Source organism: Heterodontus francisci, chromosome 2, assembly GCF_036365525.1.
Source record: "Heterodontus francisci isolate sHetFra1 chromosome 2, sHetFra1.hap1, whole genome shotgun sequence".
Classification (NCBI taxonomy): Eukaryota; Metazoa; Chordata; class Chondrichthyes; order Heterodontiformes; family Heterodontidae; genus Heterodontus; species Heterodontus francisci.
This window is the reverse complement of record NC_090372.1, coordinates 152,343,677-152,356,368: the sequence shown is the minus strand read 5'-3', so window position 1 is coordinate 152,356,368 and position 12,692 is coordinate 152,343,677. Positions and strand designations below refer to the sequence as shown.

Sequence of the window (12,692 nt, the reverse complement as noted above, 5' to 3'; positions counted from 1 at the left end):
CAACTGATCTTTAAAAAGCTATGCAACTCACTACAATTAATGCCTAAATAAAATGCAATCAACGCCTCCTCACCAAGATCATGGCCTGATAACCTACATGTGCACATACTTGGGGCTGGATTTTGTTCTCCTCCCGAAATCGGGCTCCTTGGCGGGGCACAGGATCAGAGTGGCAGCAGCCCGCCATGGGACCCAACACTGGGATTGCCGGGCCTGATCATCCCGGCGGCAGGGAAGCTTTTTAAATTACCTGTTAGAATTGAAATGAAAGCTGGAGCAATCTCACCTGCAGTTCCGGATCTTCAGCATCGCAGGTGGCACTCACGCCTCCACTTTCCCATCCGGGGAAAGCTGGCGCCACCGAGGTGGGAAAGGGGGGAACTCTGCATTTGCAGTGTAGTTGGGGGAGGGAATGGGGTAAATATGCATTTTGTTGTGGGGCAACTCTGCAGTTTCCTTGCAGGGCTGGCAGCCCTTTACAAATGGGACCAGCGCCTGCTCAGAAACAGTTGACGCATTTATGACGTCACCGAGGCCACCCCCTCCATGTGATGGGCTCAAGATCTTGGCAGCGTGACGGCGCATGGCCCATGCGTGCCGGCCACCATTTTTCACATCTACCGCTGCTCCTAGTGGCAGGACCACAAGACACAGCCCTCTATCAAGGCATTCTGTACAATGACTGAACAACAGCTAATGATGGCAAATATACTACAGTAACCACTGACTCAGCGTGGGGTTCTCCACGTACTAGTCAGCACTGCACTCCATGAAATCATATGCAAGTTTCTTTTTCATTTTTAACAATGAGCAATATTTGTGCAAGAATAACCTAGTAAACAACAGACATTGTGAATTCAGAAGGGGAAGATTCTGCCCGATCAACCTCCTGCACCTTTGTGAGGAAGTGACATCCAAAGTGGTTGTGGAAATCCTCATCATGCAAAGCATCTAGACTTTCAGAAATCCTTTAACAACATTTCACTATTAGTTAAGCTCAAAGCTATTGAGAATTCAGGGTAAATCAGGGAATAGTTAAGAGTACAAATCAGCGGGTACTTTTTAGAGGATTTAAGTCGGGCTGGAGGGGAAATGCTGAGCAGAGTGTCCCAATTACTGATTTGGGGACCACTAGTCTTTCTCATTTATATCAATGGATTCAGAAACTCGATACAAACTGGTTATATTTGCAGATAATAACCCAGATTTTGAAGTCGGCAATGAAGGAATGGTGCTCACTGTTCACTATGCGGATAGCTGCCCAAAGAGTTTTCATGGGCTTTTGGGCGTAGACCTGCTGTCATCAGGCATCTGATCTAGTGCGGCATTCTCTAGGGGGAATCAATGTGTGAGCAAGACAAGAAACAGCATGTCTCTTCAACCAATCAGATTGAAGAATTTTCACTGAAATATGCAGTGTATAAACCAGGAAGTACAGATTTTATTTAAATCATGTACAGAAAGCAAAATAAAGATTCGGAAAGAAAAATGGGATTAAGAGAGCAAGATCAAAAAGACAAACAGAAAAGTAAAATATTGTATGAATTGTTTGTCATTTTAAAATTTCCAACTCTAATTAAAATATGAAGGAATGACACTCCCGACTTATAAAATTAAATTTTCAGGGTCAGAGGATGTTGGCAGTAACTATGACTGATCATGGCATTATAAATTCACTTACACCGAATGCACCAGCCTTAGGTTTTACTGCCATGTTTAATCTGTAACTAGTGGGTAATACCACAAATACATGCCCTTACATTGATTTCAATGCCAAGTCTGAAGTATAGGTACTGTTACAGTGCAACCTATGGAGCAGCAGGGTAATTTGGACTGCAACTTCTGGATTTCCACGATTAGTTAAACATGTGTGTACTCCAGAAGTTGCTGTCTGATTTACTCCAAAATAATGATACAGGGGTCAGCAAAGTGTCCGTACACGGACACCAGTGTCCATGGTAAAATATTTTGAAGTCCATGACTGGTAATTTCAAGCATGAGAAATTTCCCACGGGCGTCTTCTTTCCAACCAGACTGGCTTTAAAAAAAAAAATCGCACTGCCCGTTTCACAGCTGAATTGGAATTTATCAGCTCACATCTTTATCTAATGCTTATTAACAGTTCTTTTCATATTCACGGCTGACAGGTGCTGCATTAGAGTGGGAACAGTGCTTCCAAACAATGGACAGATTCGTGGTTTTCAGGAAGGCTTTTAAAAAAATTCAGAATTCGCCGGAAAACCCCAAAGCTGTCCTGACAGGTGCTGGGAGCAGGAGTCAGGACAGCTTTGGGGTTTTCCAGTGGATTGCGATTTTTTTTACAGCCCACCAGAAAAGCCTGAATCTGTGCAAAATTCGGAAACTGCTGTTCCTACTCTCAGCAATGGTCATGGTGGGGGTGGGGGAGAACAGAGAGAGACAGGGGACTGGAGAGAGAGGCAGGGGTCACAGAGAAACAGGGGGGCCAGAGAGAGAGAGGGGTGGCAGAGAGAGAGGGGGCAGAGAAAAAGAGAGCAAGGCAGAGTCAGGGGAGGGAGGCAGAGAGGGAGGGACGGGGCAGAGAGGGAGGGACGGGGCAGAGAGGGGGAACAGAGAGAGAGAGAGAGAGAGAGTGGGGGCAGAGGGAGAGGGGGCAGAGAGAGATGGGGCAGAGGCAGAGAGAGAGGGGAGGGAGGGGCAGAGAAAGGGGGCGAGAGAGTGGGAAGGGGCAGAGAGAGAGGGGAGGGGGAGAGTGAGAGGGGAGGGGGCAGCGAGAAAAAAAGGGGGCAGAGAGAGCGAGAGGGGGGGCAGAGAGAGAGAGGGGAGTTGGCAGAGAGGAAAGGGGGAAGAGAGAGAGAGGGGTTTGCAGACAGAGCACGGACTGAGAGAAAGAGGGCAGAGAAAGAGAGCAGACAGAAAGAGAGAGCAGAGAGGGAGAGAGGGGAAGTAAGACAAAGAGAGAAGGAGAGCAGGGAGAAAGAGGGGGGAAAGAGAGAGAGGGGGGAAAGAGTGAGAGAGGGGACAGAGTGAGGGGGAACGACACAGAGAGAGGGGGGAACACAAGTTTAAAGGCTTGTGTTAAGTAACTCATTTTAGAATGGCAAAAGTCAGTTAGGGAATGTCTCGATTTCTATGCTCTGGCATGCATTCCTTTTACTTGGAACACAGACTCATTGACATGTTGAAAGTTGCTTCAGAACTTGTATTGAGGGGAAAACAGGCAAGAAAATCAAAGGAATCTCCAGAAGTCAGCACTGTAAGTTCCTCATGAATACAAGAGTATAGTGTAATGGGGCTGAGTGATATTGGCAAAAGCAGAATACTGCTGACCCATATACAATAGTTAGTAAATACAATATAACGGATAGCTTTAATAAACCTTAATCTATGATGAACTGTCTGCAATAACTTAACAAAATCCATGCTGCATTTGCAGTTTTAAAATCTGTCAGGGAAGACAGTCAAAATTTATTATGTTTCAATGATCATGTTAGAAACAGTAATTAACTGATTTTTTTTTTGCTGCGGATTGGATTAAAGGACAAGTTTTACAAGTATCTCAAAGATCAGTAACTGCAATGTGCATCATTTACTATCCCATTTGAGGCCAGATAACCTGAGTGGCCAATGTCATTTGAAAGTTGTCTGTATCATATAATTATATTACGTTAAAAGTGTACCTTTGCTAACAGGTAAGATATTTGGCTTGTACATAAATTGGTTAGTCTGGAGTACAACCTTACAGATAGTGACTAAACAATTTGTAACTGAATAATACATGCAGTAACATCTGCTCAAGTTTTTGCAACAGAGCTTTTTGTTGATTATCTTGTCACAGCTGAATAGGAATCAACAGTGACAGACTGAGTTATAGACGTAAGTGAATTTAAGAGACTCGCTTTATTGAAGGAACTGAAGGGCGCTCTCTATTTGTAATTATGTTTATCTAATTTTGACATTAGCTTTGGTGAGTAAATGACATTTTGTGCATGAGAGATGCTGATGTTTCTGTATTTTAGAATCCAAGACCTAGTTAAACAGCCTGTCAAGATGAATAAACTAGTCTTGGCTACTTACTGTTATTCTCGCTGTCTCACTCTGCTTTTCTGCTTTACATGACTCTTCTGAAGTACTAATTGTTCCATCCTATAAAATTCTCCTGATTTGGCAATCACTGCCCTTTTGTTGGCTTCCCTGCCTTCAGACACATATTGCAAGCAGGTGGAGAAGTTGCACAAACATTGACCATCACAGGTTAAATTGTCTTGTGACAATAGCAGTGTGAGAAATGGTCCATCTTCCTATTGCTGATTTTTCTACTGCCTCACCTCAATAACCACAATGACTATTCTCTCCTTGAGCTGCATGGTTTATTGGATAAATCTGCACTCCTTACACAGTGTGAATCCACAGAAGTTATCCGATAAGGTTCATCTACCACCCTATGTAGCTAGCTCTATTCTGTCAACAAAAGTAATTTGCATTGGCATTGCATACTATTTTGCTTGCTAGCTACCTAATGCAGTTGTGGTGAGACCACAATATAATAAAATACAATATAACCTGGAATATTGTGTGCAGTTTTGGTCTCCTTATCTGAGGAAGGATATTCTTGCTATAGAGGGAGTGCAGCGAAGGTTTACCAGATTGATTCCTGGGATGGTGGGACTGATGTATGAGGAGAGATTGAGTCGGTTAGGATTATATTCGCTGGAGTTCAGAAGAGTGAGGGGGGATCTCATAGAAACCTATAAAATTCTAACAGGACTTGGCAGGGTAGATGCAGGAAGGATGTTCCCGATGGTGGGGGAGTCCAGAACCAGGGGTCATAGTCTAAGAATACGGGGTAAACCTTTCAGGACTGAGATGAGGAGAAATTTCTTCACCCAGAGAGTCAATCAGCCATGATCATAATGAATGGTGGAGCAGGCTCGAAGGGCCGAATGGCCTACTCCTGCTCCTATTTTCTATGTTTCTATGGTGCTCTCCATTGATGCTTGTATGCTGAGCTACTTTATTTATAGGGAGAAATGTGTTTTGAATCGGACTGTGTTTTGATAGCATTAGATTGGCTATATACCTTATATACAGATTAATTGCTCCCATGTCCGTGGCTGAGTCAATAATTTTGTCAAATGCTCAAGGTACAACATGTCGGTGCCTACCCCTGTAATGGTAAGTGCTGTTCCTTCATCATTATTCTCACTGTAAAATCCAGGCCAAAATTAAAGTAGGAAGGGCAATTTATCCTGAGAGGGCACAATGGAAAATACATAATGATTTGGAGAAAATATGTAAGTGGTGAAAAAACGTAAAATGAAATTTAAATGAACAACTGGAAAATATTAGAGTGGAAGTAAAAGTGGCAGCATGCATACTCTCTGAATGGTATTGAAATAGTTAAAGATGAAGGTGAAAAAGTTATGAGATTTGACACCACTGCAGAATACCAATCAACAAAGTAAATAGACGGTTGAAATATAGAGACAAAACATGAGAGGAAGTAATAGTCAAACTGTACAGTATTCTGGTCAGATGACACCGTGAATACTGTATCCAGTTCTGGTCACTGAAATACAAGGAAGATATTCAAGTACTGGAGGCAGTTCAGAAAAGTGTCAATTAATTTTAAGCCTTGAAAAGAGGTGACAGAGTGGTTATCTTATACAGCTATATAAGATCATAAAAGATCATAATCAATAAGGAAAAAGCAGATCTGGAAAATTATTTTAAATAGTGACTATAAGACAAGGGAACACAAGTTCAAAGTAATAAAAGATAATTGAAGATTGACACCAGGAAATTTTTCCTCACACAAAAAATTGGTCCCTTAGAAGCGAGACAGTAGAAATCATCATGGGGAATGAGGAAATGGCAGAGGCATTGAACAAATATTTTGTGTCTGTCTTCACAGTAGAAGACACAAGTTCTATAGGGAAATAGGCAGTAACCTAGGGGCTAAAAAGTGAATAAATTGAGGAAATTCATATCAGACGGGAAAAAGTATTGGAGAAACTTAAGGGACTAAAATCTGACAAATCTCCAGAAACTGATGGCCTATATCCTAGGGTTCTAAAAGAGATAGCTGCAGATATAGTGCTTGGGCTAGCTATGGTTTTCCAAAATTCCTTAGATTCGGGAACGGTTCCATCAGATTGGAAGGTGGCAAATGTTACACCGCTTTTCAAGAAAGGAGGCAGAGAGAAAACAGGGAACTACAGGCCAGTTAGCCTAACATCAGACGTCGGGAAAATGTTGGAATCTATTATTAAGGAAGTCTTAATAATGCACTTAGAAAAGCACAGCATGATTAGAACAAGTCAACATGGTTTTACTAAAGGGAAATCCTTAATGAAAAATTTATTAGAGTTTTTTGAGGATGTAACAAGTTGGGTAGATAAAGGGGAACCAGTAGATGTAGTATACCTGGATTTCCAAAAGGCATTCGATAAAGTGCCATACAAAAGGTTAATTTGCATGATAAGGGCTCATGGAGTTGGGGGCAATATATTAGCATGGATAGAGGATTGGTTAACAGACAGGAAGTAATGAGTGGACATCGACGGTGCATTTTCAAGTTGGCAGGCAGTAAATAGTGGAGTGCCGCTAGGATCAGTTCTCAGGGCCTCAGCTATTTGCAATCTATATTAATGACTTTGATGAAGAGACATAAAGCAATGTATCTAAGTTGCTGATGATACAAAGGTAGGTGGAAAGGTCAGCTGCAGGAAGGATGTAGTGAGGCTGCAAAGAGATATAGACAGGTTAAGTGAGAAGGCAACAAGATGGCAGATGGGGTATAATGTCGGGAAGTGTGAAGTTAGGCACTTTGGTCGTAAGAATAGAAAAGCAGAATATTTTTGAAAAGGTGTAAAACTTGTAAGTGTAAATGTTCAAAGAGACTTGGGAGGGCAAATGGCATGTTGGCCTTTATTGCAAGGGGGTTGTAATAAAGGAATAAGGAAGTATTGTTACAATTGTACAGTGTTTTGGTGAGACATCAAGAATAATGTGTGCAGTTTTGGTCTCCAGATTTAAGAAAGGAGATACTTGCACTGGAGGCAGTGCAGCAAAGGTTCACTAGATTGGTCTCTGGGATGAATGGGTTGTCCTATGATGAGAGGCTAAGTAAATTGGGCCTATATTCTCTGGAGTTTGGAAGAATGAGAGGTGATCTGATTAAAACATATAAGATTCTAAAGGGGCTGGATATGGTGGACACGAAGATTATTTCCATTGGTCGTGGAATCTAAAACACGGGGGCGCAGTGTTATTCTCCCAGACAGAATAATTGAGACAAAAGTCCTGAGATCATTTAAGAAACAATTGGATATCACAGTAAGGGTGCAGTCTGTAGGGCTTTTCTGAATGGCTCAACTAAGAAAGATGGTATGACTTTGCTCATCCGTATTTATCTTCTAATCTTGTGATTGTGCACAAATCTCCTTAAGGAAACTTGTAGGACTCCAAATGTATCATTTGTGAGTTTTGCAGTCTCAGTCACTTGTGAGATAAATGTTGTACTGAACAATTTCATATGTATGCAGTATATATATTGCTCCAATTATTTATTTATAAGTAAGCAAACTATAAGAACTGACCTTAAGAAGAAATTTACCTGAGCAATAGTACGATCTGGGCACCAACTACGAATAAGTAGCAGTTTACGGAAAGTGTCCAATGTATTATCATAGTCATCAGGGAGAGGAGACTCTTCTGGAGCTTCTTTATCAAACCACAGCTTCCAAGGCTTATCATTTTTGGCCACTTGCACGAGCAGTTGAGTGAACGGATACGAATGGGAGAGCTGCACCAGATTTAGCCAGGTCATGTCAATGATCCATTTCTTTGGTTTTGGCTCTACAGAATTGAGGTCTAATGAGGCGCCGCCTGCACAAATAAATAATATATATTTCATCATTACTGATAACCTGAGTAATATCAACCAGTACAAGTCTTCATTACTATTAATTTTGAAACTGAATGCAACATAATTAACTTATGAAAATGCATAGAATTTACTTCTCTTCCCCTTCACAAAGTAGCACCTTCAGACATCTGCCAAAAATCAGGGGCTGAATTTTGTGGCATCAAGACCGGAAGCAGGAGCCACCATTGCTTGCGTGGGGATATGGTCCAGCTGCACATGATTTTCCAACGGCTGGCTAGTTAACAGTCGGGAGGCAAGAGGGCTAACCATTGAGAGAGTGAGGTGGTGGAGGTGGCGTGAGGTCATGCCGTGACAGGTGATGGCACCATATTTAAAGGGCTGCCAGCACTCAATAAACTGGGGACTGCCTGGAAACCTTTAGAAAGGGAATGAAGTGGCAGTGAGAATGACAGAAGGAAGACCCCAGGTGGTCCCAAAGTTCAGCGATGCTTCCCTGCAGGCTCTCCTCCTGGCACCAAGGGCAAGGCGGGGTCCGCTTCCCCAGGGAGAGGGGCCCTGCCTGACCAAGCAAGCCTGGATGGAGATTGCTGAGGAGGTCAGCAGCCATGTGGACACCACCCACCCCCGAACCTGGAACCAGTGCCACAAGCTCGTCAATGACCTTATTCATTCTGCCTGTGAGTCCTCCATACTTCTTTTCCTTTGGGGTTTGCATGAGGTACCGCAAAGGGTGACTTTGGTGGAAAGGAAGTGGCCAAAAAGTCAGTGGCAAAGGGCTGCATCTCGGTGAGAGGCGCCCGCCTATGATTGCTGACTCCCACAAGGTCCCTCGAGAGTGACTGCAACCTCCACCAGGGCAGATACTCTCATGTCGGTGGGAATCCGTTAGCGCTTATTCAGTTACACAACCTGATGAGGACAACACTGCCCCAGCAGCTGACGGAACTTGTGACAACCACAGGATTGTCAGTGGCCAGGGTGATGCTAAACCCAAGCCTGATGATAAGCCTCTGGAATCGTTGACAACACAGCAAATGTTGGAGCTGCAGCATGAGGTGAAGGAACATCTGGTAGAAATTCAAGAGGCTATGTGCATCTATCCGTGGATGATGGAGGACTCCATCCAGGCCATGAGTGCTGCTGTGTCTCTGACGGGTGAATGCTTGGCTTCCTCCATCGAGAGATTGGCGACCCGCTTGTAGAGTCAGATCCAGCAAACCACTCAGTGGATGCTGGAGATGCACGCAGACCTACATGCCATCGCTGCGTCCATGAACTCTGTACAGCAATGGTCTGGCAAGTCTGGGACGAAGCGCCTGGAGTCTCTGCCAGTCCTTGCACTTCTCAGGTCAGCAGGGAGGAACACGAGTGCCTTGCAAAGGAGGAGCAGCTGCTTTCTGCATCGGGGGGCTGCTCCCAGGATGCTCCTGGTGTGGACAGCAGCTCCTCAGCTTCTCTGCCAGTGACACCAGTGCCTCAAGTTGCCGCAATGACAAAGGAGGGTCCTGCACCTGTTCTGCAGCCCCTCAGCATGCCAGGGCCCTCCAGGACTCAGGCAGCCAGAGGACATCCGTCAAGGTCATCCTCAGCCACAGGGCAGCAAGGACAGCAGCCTACCTCCAGCTCAGCTGAAACCGAAGGGCAAGCACCATGTAGGAGCACAGATAAGAAATTTTTTAAAAGCACCTAGCTGTACTTGGGGTTCATGGGTGAGGGTGATGTTGCGTTTAATAAAGGATTGTGTTGGCTCTACATCTCCTTCCATTTTTGGCAGCTCTATGGGACTTCAGTTATATCCTGGCTCCCTCAAGGGGCTGGTTGTGAGGGGCCATGCCATGTGCGGTCAATGCTTTATTCTTGCCGCTGTGCAATGTGCAACTGGGCGCAGTGCGATGGAATGGTAAATGAAGGAGGTGACAGCAGGGCTACAGAAAGATAAGGCTTTATTGGTATGGATCCAACAGGTAGTAAGGGTCATATGAAATGTTAAAATAAAAGCAAAATACTACAGATGCTGGAAATCTGAAATAAAAACAGAAAATGCTGGAAATACTCAGCAGGTCAGGCAGCATCTGTGGACAGAGAGCAAAGTTAATGTTTCAGGTCTGTGACCTTTCATCAGGACAGCTCCTCATATGAAATGTTTGTGTATTAGCACGTCCCAAGCTTCCCCTGCGCGTATCTTATTGCGCCTTGCCTGTGCTCCCTGTGTCGCTCTTCTTACATCGCCTTGTCAGCAGCCTCCTCCATATCCTCATTGTCGTAGGGGGCATCGCGATCCACAAGATCCTCATTGTTCAACACCTCCCCCCTCTGCAGCACCGGGTTGTGCAGTGCACAGCAAACCACCACAATAGGTGAGCCCCTTGCTGGGGCACAGTGAAGGGCTCCACCAGATTGATCAAGGCACCTGAATTGCATCTTCAGAAGCCCTATGGCCAGGGCGATGGTTGCTCGGGTTGTCCGTGGCAGGTGCTGCACCTCTCCTCTGCATCTTTGCGTGGATTCCTCACAGCGGGTAGTAGCCATGTCATCAGTGGGTGGAAGCCCTTCCTGTTAATGAAGGTCACTATCTGGTCTGTGGGAGCCTTAATGGCCACTCTGTACTTGGGGGAATTCAGCGATGGCACCAAACCCAATGGTGCTCTCAGCCTGACGGTCTGGATTGGTGTGGAAATGCACACGTTCGCTGGCCTTCTTGAACAGGGCATCAGTCACCACCTTGATGCATCGATGCGCCGCAGATTCCAAGATTCCAGATATATCTCCAGTGGATCCTTGGAAAGATACGGAGGGGTAGAGGTTCAGTGCCATGTTGACCTTCACCGCCACTGGCATGAGGTGGCTACCACCTCCCATGGGGCTCAGCTCGACTCCAGCATGACACATAGATCAGTGATGGTCTCCCTGGAGAGGCACAGTTTTCGGCGGCACTGCCACTCGGACACTTGAAGGTAGCTGAGCCTTGGATGACAGACCCTCTCTGGAGGGTAGCTTCTTCTGTGCTCAGGAGGCTGGGTACATGCCCCTCTGCACCCTTCTCCTGCATCTCCATTCTGGGGCAGGCTCTCCTGTTGGTCCGGAGGTTCCTGATCTCCCACTGCCTGTGACTAGCCCTCCCTCCCTCTCTGCTGCTCCTCCTCCTCACCGGAGGCCCCGAAGCATGGGTGAATGATACCCATGGCAGATGGCCTCTCTCAGTTTCCAAGGCCTATTATGCAAATGGCCTCCTCATCCCAGTTTCTAATGCTCAAGTGCCACAGCCCAGATGGGACTCTGGCGACACACCTCTTGAGTGCTGGCATCTTCCCCCCCCCCCCACCCCCGGCCTTTATTTGCCAGTGCCCACGCTGTTCCACCCTTCCTGGCATGCCACACTGGCTCTCATGATGGCTGCCAGATGAAGCCAGCACTGAGCTCCCGCTTGCTTGCCGCCTCCTTTTACCAGGCCCATCCTCAAAGTGCCTGGAAATTTCCGCCTCAGGAGTCTTTAGAGTTCGTTCTGCGTGACTAATTTTCAGATTATAAGTATTTAAGTGGGAACATGAAAAATATGCTCTTCGTCTCCCTTTTGCTTAGTTGCCTCTACTTGCTGCTAATTGTATTCCCCCAAAGTAATCAGTATTTATCCAGGGATTCTCAATTTTTGTGATTTGAACAGTTAGTAATAATTTTTGGAAGAATCGTGACAACACTGGAGAAAGACAAAACACCCAAACAGCAAAATTGGATATCAAAAAATATATTTGATCCAATTAGGATCAGCCATTTCTAGTTTCCCTGGTTTAAAATTGTAAATATTTGCTTTTTTGGGGTCTGAGACATTGAGCATGAACAACTTTATGATAACCTGTTTATTCTTCTATTAAGATCGTAGATTGAAAAATGGGGATATTTCCAAAAAGACCATTGATAGTAGTACAAAATTAAACAAATAAATGGTTACATGTACAGGGTCACTGTTACCTTACACAGTGGCCAGGATTTTCTCAGCGGGCTAAGTTCAACATCTGGACAATATATGGATCCCAAGCCCACATGGGTGGCCACCTGGACCATGGTAGCAACCTTCCTGGTAGCAGCCTCTTAATTAAGCCTCTTAATCCATATTGCCAGCCCAGAGAGCCTGCAGCTCTGCAGCCTCAGCAGTGCCACAGAGAGGTGGCCAATGCTAAAACTGCAAGGAGAATGAGAGGGTGCCTCCATTTTGAGGCACCCTCACAGGGGAGTTACAAAATCTTTTTCTCTGCCAGAGACAGGCAGGCAAACCCCGACGATCGGAGAGGAAACCCCTCCAGTGGCAGCGTTGGGGCTATCAAGGCAGCCTTTTCCACTGGGGGCCCCCTCCTTGGGCCATGGAGCCTCCGGATGCGATGGCTCCCCCGGGAAGCCACTGGGAGTCTGCCTCCATGCAGCTGGAGCCCTCCCCATTTGGCAGGGGGTCCTCCACCTCTAGCAAAATGCTTGTGGCCCAGGAAGATAGCCCTCAATTGGGTCTTTAATTGGCTTAATTGGGCTGAGCCACTGCTGTTCCTGCTGCCGGTAAAAGGGCCCAGCAGCAAGCCTGCAGCGGGGAGCCGTCCCGACGGGCTCCTGGCATTTTACAGCAACCCCCCCCCCCCACCCCATGTCCTTGCCTACCAGCCAGGTGTGTTAAAATCTCGCCCAGTCTTTCACTGCTTAAGAGTTTTCCCCCTTGAAATTTACTAACATTTTTAGACATAATAGTAAAGGGCCCTTTAACTACATTTTGTAATGCAACTTGGAAATCATAGTACAACATTCTATTTTTAAAGGAAGTCATATCAGATAGTTGCCAGCT

General features: G+C 45.4%; 1 protein-coding gene across 2 annotated transcripts in view; it reads right to left on the bottom strand.

The window, feature by feature from the left end:
* The window catches only part of dnah5l (dynein, axonemal, heavy chain 5 like), a 472,330-nt gene that overhangs the window by 82,467 nt on the left and 377,171 nt on the right, over positions 1-12,692 (bottom strand). For both annotated transcript variants that reach the window (XM_068012046.1, XM_068012056.1), the window contains one exon: positions 7,598-7,869. In XM_068012046.1, the coding sequence (XP_067868147.1) occupies positions 7,598-7,869 (272 nt within the window). The remainder of the gene's footprint in view (positions 1-7,597; positions 7,870-12,692) is intronic.